The sequence below is a fragment of the Phaethon aethereus genome (assembly GCF_964289735.1).
Source record: "Phaethon aethereus genome assembly, chromosome: Z".
Taxonomy (NCBI): Eukaryota; Metazoa; Chordata; class Aves; order Phaethontiformes; family Phaethontidae; genus Phaethon; species Phaethon aethereus.
In genome coordinates, this window is record NC_138577.1 from 78,487,335 (window position 1) to 78,500,031 (window position 12,697).

General features: G+C 43.5%; 1 protein-coding gene across 1 annotated transcript; it reads right to left on the reverse strand.

Moving 5' to 3' along the window:
* Positions 1–1,035: 1,035 nt before the first annotated feature.
* PTGR1 (prostaglandin reductase 1) lies at positions 1,036–10,612 on the reverse strand (the record flags this gene model as incomplete). The annotated part of the gene is made up of 9 exons (XM_082013109.1): positions 1,036–1,146; positions 2,624–2,742; positions 3,775–3,880; positions 5,087–5,242; positions 5,539–5,656; positions 6,307–6,474; positions 7,677–7,736; positions 8,477–8,522; positions 10,507–10,612. 9 exons carry the CDS (start codon positions 10,610–10,612, stop codon positions 1,036–1,038), a joined length of 990 nt encoding a protein of 329 aa, XP_081869235.1.
* Between the last annotated feature and the right edge of the window lie 2,085 nt (positions 10,613–12,697).

Below are 12,697 nucleotides of genomic sequence, written 5' to 3' on the forward strand. Positions count from 1 at the left end.
TGACCTCTTCTTGTTGACAGACAGAGCATCTAATCCTGGCACTGCAAAGACATTGAGGCCACTTAGGATCCCTCTTCACAAATCGAGACCTAAAAATTAAGTCCTCCACTATGGTTGAAGATGGCTCACCTTCACCTTCAATACCTGTCTGTATCCTGAAGTAACAGGTTCTTATTTGGCTTTTTCAGTACATCTAAGATATTTATTGTTGCTAATCGGTGCGTCTCCTTCAGTCAACACAACATGGGTCCTGGACACTAATTTAATACAGCTAGGGCCAGCACACTGATCTCATCTTCTAGGAGAGACAGGGTGAACACCATGGCAAGGTCAACTCTAAGCTTGCATGCCAATGGCCATATTACTTAAGGACATAAGTGACCTATCCATGCCACCCATACCCTGACATCTACTGGGATAAGTAAGTGCTTGCAGTATTTTAGCTACTCTGTGTTAACCACAAGGAAGTGAAGAGGAAGGCATTCCACAAACAGAACAATTACACAAGCAAAGTACCCATTAAGAGTTTTATTTTTTCTTTCTATAGTCTCAGAATAACTGAGATAGCTACAATTCCTGATGAAAGTGGAAAAAAACCCAAAAACAGCTGTATGAGGAAACTGGGAACCCCCTTCTTTGCTTCTTGATATTGGTTAGAAAAAGCCTTCTTGCCAAGTTCTGGGCCAAATCAGTAGGTAAACATCAGTCCTTAGACATGCCATCAGCCAGCAAAGCTTTTGGAATTGCTTTTCCTTTCTACAAGCCAACTCGTAGAAAGGTTCAAGCTACTATTACATCTGTTACAGTTCTGATGAGGTTCAGCAGTTTTAAGGTGGTTTTTTTAGTGTAGCTTTAGGAAGCAACTCTCAAGTTCTTCAAGAGCAAAGCATTTGTTTATTAGCCCAATTATTAACAGAAGTCATCATCACCAAATGTCGAGCAAAAAGACTGAAACATGCCTTTCCATCAGTGAAAGTTAAAAGCACTTAACAGAATCACATCCTTCTGCGCCAGTCTCTCAGGGGTATGTAATCTTCATACTTTTACAATGGCTTTTCCAAGATTTTCTCCCTTTAACATTCCAATGAAAGCTGCTGGCATGTTCTCAAATCCTTCAGTGACTTGTTCGTGGCACTTCACTTTTCCCTGTCAAAGGAAGAAAGGAAATTGCTAGCTTTCACTCACCAGCTGCCTAGTCTTTACCATCGTCCCACCACACTCGGCAGTTGGTGAAGCCACACCTCAAATACTTTGTTCAGTTTTGTGCCCCTCACTACAAGAAAGACACTGAGGTGCTGGAGCGTGTCCAGAGAAGGGCAATGAAGCTGGTGAGGTGTCGAAAGCACAAGTCCCATGAGGAGCAGCTCAGGGAACTGGGGTTGTTTAGCCTGGAGAAAAGGTGGCTGAGGGGAGACCTTATCGCTCTCTACAACCGCCAGAAAGGAGGTTGTAGCAAGGTGGGTGTCAGTCTCTTCTCCCAAGTTACAACTGATAAGACAAGAGGAAACAGCCTCAGGTTGCACCAGGGGAGGTTTAGATTGGATATTAGGAAAAATTTCTTTACCGAAAGGGTTGCCAAGCATTGGACCAGGCTGCCCATGGGAGTGATTGACTCACCATCCCTGGAGGTATTTAAAAGGCCTATAGATGTGGTGCTTAGTGACATGGCTTAGTGGTGGACTTGGCAGTGCTAGGTTTGCGGTTGGACTCAATGATCTTAAAGGTCTTTTCCAACCTAAAGGATTCTATGATTCTATGATCTTCAGGAGACTAAATTGCAAGCAAGTTTTCTCCAGCTTGTATGTTTCATCTGAAACAAGCTGGCATGCACCAGGGTAACTAACTTTGCAAAACTAGGTAGGCTGTTGTTGCAAGACTTTCTAGTTGAAGTCATAACAGGGAGCAAAAGTCACTGCTGTAAAAACACATCAGGACAGATTTAGTGCTACTTCGTCCACAGACAAGGGACAGGTAGGGGATTACTTGTCCAAAACCAGGTCTGTCTCTACCCACAAGGAAGCATGGAATTGCAAGTCTAAGTGGTCAAAAGCTAAGCCACCTCAAATCCTCATGTTTCTAAAAGCTAGAGCCTCTTAGCCTTTAGTGTTCACACTCACAAGCTTTTCACAGCCATGAACCAAGTGTTAAACTCAGCCTCTATTTAAGGAAATGAAATTTAAGAAATTCCCTATTAAGTCCCTTTAAAAGTCCAGCTCCCAATTCCATAAAAACATCCATTCTTGCCAGTAATTTCAGCACAACACTACAATGGAAATCCTTGCTCATATTACAAACAAAAGGAGACTTCTGAATGAGAAATAGAAGAATCACTTTAAATATGAAATTCTTCATTGCCAGAAAAGTGTTTTGAATTACTCTGGAAGCACCCTTCTGGAATATGTTGAAGTCCACAAGCTAATATCACAGGACTCAACAAAGCAGAAGGGACCAGGCATGCTCACTATGGTTTGAGTGTCCCCAAAAGTCTCAAAGATCAAGTCAGGTGGAAGAAAACTATCATGCTGGAGCCTCTCCTCAACAGCTGTGAGACAAGAGACCCCTTGCAAAGAGGGAAGTTATGGTATGAGTACGCCTTACAGAAAACTACCTCTTCCTTCCTTACCTCCATGACCCATTTTAGCAGTGCCTTCAGACCTTCCTCCCGGCGGTTATTCCAGCGGGTCACAATAAACCCTTCCATTCGAAGCTCGTTGAAGATCATTGGAACCTGAACGTAAGGCCCTGCAAGAGAAGCAAACCAGTAAACCACCTGCAATATCAGTTTCATTTAAAATAAGACTCAATGCATAAAGAAAACTTTTAGCCAGTAAAGACCAATGAATCACTTTGTTCCAGACAGAAGCAGCTGCTATTTTTTCCAAATAGAATTTCCAGGGCAAAAGACCAAGGATTCATGGACAGACAGCCACCCAGGGATACAAAGGCCTTATCCATAAAGCTGTGGGGCTAAATGCCCAACACTTCTCAAAACAGTTTCATTCAGAAGTGGGCTCAGCTTCAGCCGAGAGGTTTCAGCTGAATCCTGGAAATACTGTTTTGACAGTCTGTTTGATATTCTGCCAACCTCTCATGTTCTTCCTAAATCTCAAAAAACTTAACACATTAAAAAACAGTTCCCTCGATCATACAAATCTGTGATAGTCACTCCAATCTCAAAAGCCTGTCCTATTTTTAAAGTGATCTGGGAGTCCAATGCCAGTCAGTTGTCAAAAAGAATTCAGACCTCCCATTTCTTCTAGAAGGCAAATTTGGAAAACTTAATGCTATTGAAAGTGAATATTCACCTCAGCCACACTTCCCAGCACTTCCACCAGTAGCTGAGATCTTACGGAAAAAAACCCCAAAACCCTAAGCTGCCTCATCCCAAAACCTGAGGGAAATCCATTCTAAAAGTACATACTGTGTAAATGGTGTCATGCCACTACACCTGCCTTCTACTGATCTGTATCTGCTTAGAGCCCCGGGGAATCCTAGTGAAGTAGTTCAGTCTCTCCTTCATTTCTCATCAGTTGATATTCTCCATCTAATATGAGTGTGCACATAGGGGGATGCATGCATGTACACACAAGGAGTGCAGTCACACTCCTGCTGTCCCAGAGTAGCGGTTAGTTACCCAAATGTACACACATACATGCACACACTCAAATGGCATATGGAAACGATCAATAAAATCTCAAAAGACTCCCATTATGTCTTTCTCTCTGCCATCAACAACCACAAAATAAACTTAGACACAAGAAAGCAGGCCCACACCTTTCTGAGGCACAGAGTCATTGTACTGAGAGATGGCTCCACAGACTGCAATCCTTCCATACTTCTTCATCTGGCTGATAGCAATACTGGTAAATTCTCCACCCACCTACAAGAACCAAGAGCACGTGTAGCATTAGAGACAATGCAGTGTTTGGCACTGACTGACAAAACCTGCCAACCTTGCATTGTTGCACCAACAGGTTCCATCAGGGGGTGGAGAGATGAGTTCCACTAACGCCAAAGACTCGGTGCCTGCAGAAACCCTTACGCTTAGGTCAACACCTATGAGGACTCGATGTCACTCTTCTAAAAATTAGTTATGAACACAGGGAATAGGTTTTAATTCTGTATCTGCTTCACAAAGCTTGGTTTAAAAGCACTGGGCAGGACGTGTCCTTAGATCCCTCCTGCTACTGGGCATGTCTAGGGGCACTAAGAAGCACCGTCTTTGCTTTTCCCCCACACCAGGGTGCGCTTTTACCTTTTCACATTATGGTGATAACAAGTTCTTACTTAATGATCTTCTGCTGCCCTTTAAACCAGGTGGCTAGTATGTCACCCTGTGCCAGGTGTTAGATTATCAGGTATGATGCATACATTAGCTGTACTAGGAAATTAAAAAAGCTAGGGCTTGTTCTCTGGCTTGAAAGCAAACTAACATGGTTTGACTGCATCCATACTGTTGAACTCTCTTAGCCTCCAAAACAAGATAGTCACATTCAAACAGCCTATCAAGAACAGTCCGCAGCCCCCATTAACTCCAGCTGTACCTTGGAGCAGTCAGAAAACCTCTACAGGCCACTCCACCAAATTTACATGTGGGCCTTGCAACTGTTTTGTTTACATGTACCAGTGTAGCCACCTGGATGATGTAATGTAGGGCCATCCATGCTCATTCACCTTCCAGCAACAGCAGAGAACTGCCTGTGGTCCAAGGTGGGGCAAGGAATGGACTGGAGCTCTCTGTTTAGCACCAGTTAAATATTAGCTGTGATCCCCACCTCCCCAAAATGTGCCACACTTTCCAGAGAGTGAAAGCTTCTCTATCTCTGTTCACAAACACCAGGAACAATCCATCTTTAACTTTTGGTCGCTGTTTTTTCTGTTACTGCCCAAGTCAGGCACAGAAATAAGTGTGGGAAGGGAACCGGAAACCAGTAAGCTGTTACAGAGACCATTTCTCAATTAGATGGAACTCAATATTGAGTTCCTGGTGTAATCTTCAGTTAAATGTATACAGTATTGAGTTCCTGCTGTAGCTTAAGGAAAATGACAAGTCTGCTCAGGGTAAGCAGACTCTCTCTAAACTCACATTGTCAAAGAAACAGTCGTAGCCATCAGGAGAAGCTTTACGCAGTGCTTCATCCAAAGAGGTAACAGTCTTGTAATTAAAGGCTTCATCAAAGCCTATTTTTTTCAGATAGGCAACCTTGTCATCTGAGCCAGCACAGCCAACCACTTTGCAACCCTGCAAGGAAAGGAGAAAAATATTTCTAAACATCCCCTCACAACACAGGCTGACACTCACAGAGTGCTGGGTGGAGGGATCACCCTTAAAGTCAGGCTGTTGTCACCATACGAGTTCCTGAGCTCTAGGAAATATTCAGTTAGCTTTGCTACATCTTCAAGAGCTTGTTCCATCTCAAGACCTTACCGTAGGCATGCCTTCAGAGATGTTTGCCCTCCTGATCATTCATGGCCTTGCTCCCCTGTCTCCCAGGTGAGCCTTCTGAGGAGCAACTATCAGCAGTTCAAGCCACTCACCCCAATTTTAGCAATCTGCCCCACCACAGAGCCCACAGCGCCAGCTGCAGCATTAACCAGCACCGTCTCTCCTGGCTTAATCTTGCAGATCTCCAGCAGACCAAAGTATGCAGTGAGGCTGTTGAGAAAAAGAAAGAATGCTCAGTGAGGAATAAGACACCAGACACAGAGATGTGACTTGACCACATTGAACCAAATATCGTCACAACCAGATAAAGATTCAGTTTTCGTCATTCTTTAAGACAAACAAAACTTATCCCAAATTTCTTTAAAAAAAGGGTAGCAAGGAGGACCCTGGGAACTACCAACCTGTCAGCCTATCCTCTGTGCCTGGGAAGACCATGGAGCAGATTCTCCTAGAAGCTGTGCTAAGGCACATGGAGGGCAGGGAGGGGATTCCAGACAGCCAGCATGGCTTCACCAAGGGCAAGTCCTGCCTGACTAATCTAGTGGCCTTCTATGATGGAGTGACCACATCAGTGGACAAGGGAAGAGCTACCGATGTCATCTATCTGGACTTCCGTAAGGCCTTTGACACGGTCCACTCTTGACGACTGCCTCTCTAAGGCACATTCCCTCTGATCTAGAGGATGGGCCAAACTTCAGGCCCTCAAGGGTAGTGCACCCAGAAGCACACATGATTTTTACCTGAGTGAGTGGAAAACATACTGGTAGTATAAGATATAAGGAAGAAGTTCATACAGATAGGCAGAAACATCCTGCACAGCAAAAGGCAGGGAATAGTTGCCTTTGCATCTCAAAACTCACCCTGGCATGCCAACTGTCCCAAGAGCCAGAGATTTGGGGAGTGATTCTGGCCAACTGGAAGGAAGGCATTGTAGGTCTTTCCCATCAGAGATGAAATGAGTTCTCCAGCCACTTCTAGCCACAACAAAGGCCCCCACTGTGAAAGCAGGATTTTTGCTTTCTACAACCCTGTAAAAAAAAAAACCACCCTGTCAGAGACAAATCATTACTGGCTCTTCCCTCCCTTATTCCTGTTGCCCTGTGATGCCAGAGAAAAGAAATATTTCCCGTCAGGACATCTAGCCCGTACCTGCTGATGCTGTAGGCTTCTGATGTCTTTCCTGAAATGTTTACAATCTCTCATCACTAGGGGGATACTGGGCAAGATGATTCTAGACTCAGCCCTGCCCACAACAAATCCAATGTTCCCTCATGGATGCTGACTTTTTTTTGACTAGCAACAGTTTGGTATGAATTCAGACTAGGCTTCTGTGAGTTAGAAGGCAGGAAAGAGGATGACGGGATTCAAGGATGGAAAAGGAAGAAGTCACAGGCTGTAACAAGCAGTTCCCCTCTCAAACAACATGCACACCATTTAAAGGTTGAAGATCCTGAAGATGGAACCTCTTGGGATAACAAAATCAGAGATAAACCAGTATCTAATAACAGGGAGAAGTTCATACATGTGGTGTCTCTATGACAAATGAAAATTCAACTTTCTTAGCCCAACAGGAAAACTACATTGGGAAAGGGTAGGTAAGCAGCTTTGAAATATTGGAAAGAGTTGGCCTTCTGTTCAGCAGACCTGGTTGTTAATTTATTGCAGCCCCCGGTGTTCCTGCAGAGAAACACAAGAGTCAAAGGCCACAAGATGTTCCTGGGCAGCAACTTAGAGAGGGCACAGCAGGAACAAGCTTACAAAGGGAAACATCTGTGTAGCTAAACTACCACAAGCTTGGGAAAGGATGGATATAAGATTAGGTAACCCCTTGGCTAGAACTGTATCTTTGGTGACACTGAGGTATTCTCAGCTGGAGTAGATAGCATGCATGGTTTTGGGCATGCAATTACCAGCACATCAGATTTTAAAATGTGAAGTTGACATGGCAGGTACAATGGTCGGTCCTTCATACCTCTGCTGCTAAGAATTTCCTTCGAAAATATTATTGCCAGAAATAACACATAGATTGTGTCAGAGGCCTAAATGCTCTCCAAGAAGACAAAAAAGGTTCTTAAAGGAAAACCACATTCCAACCAATTACAGATAACCATACAGTTGCAGAAGTATGTAGACTCAAGTCAAGAAGATGTAATGCAGGTTGCAGTCATTATGTCAGTACATTCCTTTGAGATCTGCCATATGTATGGATAACAAGAACTGAAGATCTTACCTGGCAACCTGTGTGCCTATCATTATGTCTCCTTCCTTCATGTCCCTTCGGCTGTAAGGTCTGTAACACAGACAGAGACATGGCTTACTGTAAGCAACCTTAATGATGTTCCAGATGATACACTATGAAGTAGTAGCAACTGTCTGACACAGAAAAAGAGCATAAGCTCATAAGTGATGTTCAACAGATCGCAAAGAGCTTGTAATTGTAATGACATAACTGGATGTTTTCCATAGCTAGCTACTTCAGCATCCCATCTTGACCAAATACTGGGCTAGAGTGTTGGGGACACAATAGCATTAATCTTCCCAGAATGGTCCACCACTACAAGAACGCTGAGACTCCAAAGAACTCTGACACTAGGGTTCACCAGGCTTCTTCAAACTACCCAGTCTCCATGTGCTTGAACTACCACCTATTAACATAGGCATATCAGCAATTTCCTACTTAGAATATGTATCCTTAAATACAAGGTTGCTATGATAAGTGAAGCAGCTACTGCAACAGGGCTGCAGTCACATTTGAACCCATTTGCATTCCAATGGAAAAGACATCACAAGGAACAACAGCAGAGTCCAAGAAAAGTCTAGGGCTGCAGTATCATTATCCTAATGTCTGGCTAAATCTGGCACAGCTCCATACTGGGAATCTTGTAATTTACACACATTTTATAAAAAGCAGACAAAGGCATCTGGGACTCTGGCAACAGGGGGTGCTCCCAGTGCATGTTCTTTTGAGGTTTAAGTGGGAGATCACATGACGTATCAAGCCAGCAATTTAAAAAGAAGAAAAAGATATACCTCATGTAAGGATCAACACTGAGAAACACTGATTCAAGCAGCAACTCTGCAACAAAAGACAAAGCAAATTCCTGGGCATTAGCAGTGCAGTAAAGCATAGTTTCCACAACTCAGTCTTTAAACAAAAGCAATAGGAATTCCTGACAGCTCATAAACCCCATAGCCCATCATCCCTTAGGGAAAAACTACCAGAAACAACTACTACATTCATTAGCTTTGCCTGGATTATCGCTGTGCTATTACAAAAGACACCTTCTGCAGTGTCTCTTTAGCAGGCTAGCTTCTTTTCAACCCTGCTTTTCTTTATCTGCATCCCCTCTCTTATAAAAGGCTCAAGAGGTCAGACCCCTAAGCAAAACAGTAACTTACTTTCCACCCATATATAAAACGCCTTCCCACGATTCAGCCAGCAGAGGGCGGTAAGAAACCTTGGCACAGGTCAAATACAAACACTACTTTGCTGCCTTAAACCAGAAAGCATTAGGCTATCTTCTCTAGATAGAAAATAAGGTATCTTTTCTAGATAGCCTAAACCACCTTACTGTCTCTAATGCTACTAGTCCTTGTGAAATATACTGTTAAACAAATTTTACTTTAAATTTGCATTCACACAGCAATTTCAGCTGTTCATGTCCACCTAATAATACTTTTCATTGCCTGTGCTACAGTGGTCGAGGTAGTACAAGCTAGAAATATATGAAGATAGAAATATTCTCCCATTATTTAGAGAGAGCGGGAAGAATAGTCAAGGCTATGTAAAATAACAAAAAGGCCAACTCCTTTAAAAGCGTTACTCTAGTAGGAAGTTATGCCTCTTCATGCTGTAGGCACTAAAAAGGGAAGGAAGAAATGACTCCATGTTCTTAAATACCCACAGACATGAAATTTTTAAATATGTCTGAATGCTACAGAAGTACACATGCTATGAAAACACTTGAAAGTATATGTAAGAAGAAATCACCTTTCAAATCTTTTAAGTTGTAAACATAACTAGTACTTTAATGCAATTCCTTTGGCGCACCTTCCAAACTGGAGTAAATTTTGTAAAGAACAAGCGGTGGGGTGAGGTTCAAGACAGCATGTTACAGACATCCATGTGAAGCCAAAAATCAAGCTTCATTCTTTTATCAACAGCTTTTCCATATAATAAGTTATCATATTCCCCACCCTTTTCAAAACAGTGAAACACAGGAATAAAACCTGTGCATTTTTTCTCTTTTCATTTACTCTTTCTTGCTGCCACAACAGGTCAAATATAACAGATACGCACTGACAAAAAACCCAGATGTCGAATGCAGACAGAACCCTTGCTGTGTTGCTTCTTAAAAGGAAAGACCAGCCCACATTGACTCCAGCCCCAAGGACCCCCAGTTGCAGGCTCACTCCCACCCCAGTCACTCTGCTCTCCCCCAGTGCTATCCTCAATACCTTCCCTATCAAAATGAAAAACTCCAATGAAACCTACTCCCAGAGGCTATCATCTTCTCCAGCTTTCTCCAAAGGATTTTGCAAGATAAAGTAGATTAAAACCCTTCGACAGTAAAGCATGTTTGGGTTTTACTACAGTTATCTCTTTTGCTCTGTAATGGTTCACTTCTCTCTAAATTAAAGGAATTCTGTTTCTTTGTGGCTCTTGGTTTTGAGGGCGTATCACTTCAGCAATTTTCTCCAGTAAACTTAATTTGCAAACACATTCAAATGCCTTTGCCATCAGGCATGTGTGATTAGGCAGCATGAGGCTGAGAAAGGCACACCACGGTTGCTGCATGCTGGAGTTAGAAGAGCTCAGCCACTCGTTCCAAGGGTATTATCAGAAGGCAGCGTGTCTTAAAACCCACCAAACCCATCAGCATACATGTTTTTGAGCAATCGCCCTTCTCTGCTAAGGTGCATGGCTTGCCACAAGCCATGCCAACCCATTTTCTAAAATCTAAGCCAGAGAAACATACAAACAGTTCTACAGATGCCTTGCCATTTGGCAGCAACCAGACAACCTCCAGAAAAAATAAAAACAGGTGGCACTCACTTACCTCCATCCTTCACATTTGGCAGCTCAATCATTTTCAGGTCGAAGTCGCTGGTTTTGGGGAAACCCTCAAAATGCTTCTTCAGGACCCACACCTTGGCAGTCACCATCCTGCACAACAAACAGCACGGCCGAAGAGTGCCTGTCAAAGAGATGCCCAGCAGTGTTGGGCTGCTCATGGGGGCTGGTTTGGACTTGATGCAGTGGAAAAGTATCTTGATAATGTGCCATCACACAAGACAGTCTCTGCTTGCATCCTGTGGCAATATTGCTGGATCAAGAAACATCTGAAAAGCCCCCTCACTGCCTAAGCAACCCAGAGCTTCCTGTGACCTGCCAGACCTCCCTGCCAGCTGGCAGCAAGCCCTGGTGTGGGAAGTCAGCCCCAGCAGGATGTACGGCTCCCACTCTGAAGAAATTGAGAGGGAAAATCTACTAGTTTAAGGAGAAAAAAAATCCTGGATGGAAAAAAACCACCCCACTTAAGCTCAGTCTTTTGCCCCAATTACATGGGGTGAGTACTGAACGTAAATTTTTACAAGCTTGAACCAAAGTGCAAGGGAGAAATATAAAGGTTAAGAAAGACCTCTTTCTGTGACACCCCGCAAGTTGAAAGAAAACGCTTCTCCAGTTGCTAAGCTCAGGGCTTGGAACTGGGAGCACACTGTCATTAGCATTTTCTGTACAAGACGGCAATAAATGACTTGCATTCATTTTACCCTCACAGCCCCTTTTTCCTTCCTATAAGCAAGCACATCAGCAAGGACAAAGAAAGAGAAGTTTATACTTAGAACAGGCAGGTGGAAAACTGTGTCTTCTGCTGACAAGGCCAGTCAATAACCTTCTGCTCCCGACTCAGTCAGTGGCTGGACTCCTTCAGTCACACACACCTCCTAAAAGGCAAAGACATCTGCTTTTACTGACAGAGCAGGTACTGCCCTCAGTCCACTTCCCCAGGAGCAAGTGTAAACCCTCAGTAAACCTTGCACAGGGCACACCCAACGTGATTCACCGTTCTCCTGTTAAGATCTGAGATGACTCTTACAGACTGCTCTAATTCAGCACCCAGCCAGCTGCACAGTAATGTTCTGCTATATGCCAAGCTAAATACACAAAACCCACTGTCCTAGAAAACACAAAATACTGCAGTCTGAGACCAAAACTATTCCCCAGATCAGCAGTTTCTTCAAATCACATTTTACCAGTCCAACCCTAAAACTCTTAAAGAGTTCTGCCACTGAGGAAAAAATAGCTAATTAAAAATTAATATAAAATTCATCATTCAATCCATCATTTAACACAGCAAAAGATCCGTACGTACGCCACTACCACAAGGGAACACCATCATGACGTTTACATAGTGAGATGCCTGCAGGCTCTCAAAGCCACATCTGTACCCAGGTGTGTGGACTGACATCTTAACTGCTCCCTGGGCACGCACCAAAGGATCAGAGCTTGTCTGGCTATGCCTCTCTGTGCTGGGATCTCTCTGCATTGCAGAGCCACCTTAAGAAACAGTGGCAAACTTCGGCATTTTGCCTCAACTGTGTTGCAATGAGGCACATGGCACAGAGAAAACTTTGTCCAGGGACTATGTACCTTCCGCTTTTATTTCTCTTGTGAAAATATTCAAGCAGACTATGAAGCGTGGAAAGTGTAAAGAGACCAATACATAGCGGCATGTTTAACCACAAAGCACCTAAAGGCAAAAAGTACTAATTAGGAACAGAGACCCTAGAAAATAAACAGAACTTTTTAAAGACACACAAGCAAGGACCAGGGAGAACAGGGCAAGCCCTCATTATTTACGTAAAAGCAAAAGCCGCCTGACCCAGAAACTCATCAGCACTCAGCAGCTTTCTGTGATGAACCAGGGATATTCCTGGTTCCTGGATGAGACACAAACACAGCACAGGTGAAGGGTTCCTACATTAGAATTGTGTGCTGGGGAAATCACCTATATCAGGACACGTACATCTTTCACAAAATGAAGTAAGTATCATCAAGCTCACTGCCAAAGCATCCTGCATTCATTAAGTGAGCAGCCAAAACTAGCATTCTCATATCCCACATAAAATCACAAGAAACAAGGCCACAGAAAACATAACTGCAGCAATTGCCATCTGACATCCAAATGTTTTTTCTCAAAAGTAACCAAAAAGCAGGCAGCACTCCCTTGGCACTTCCATCCACTG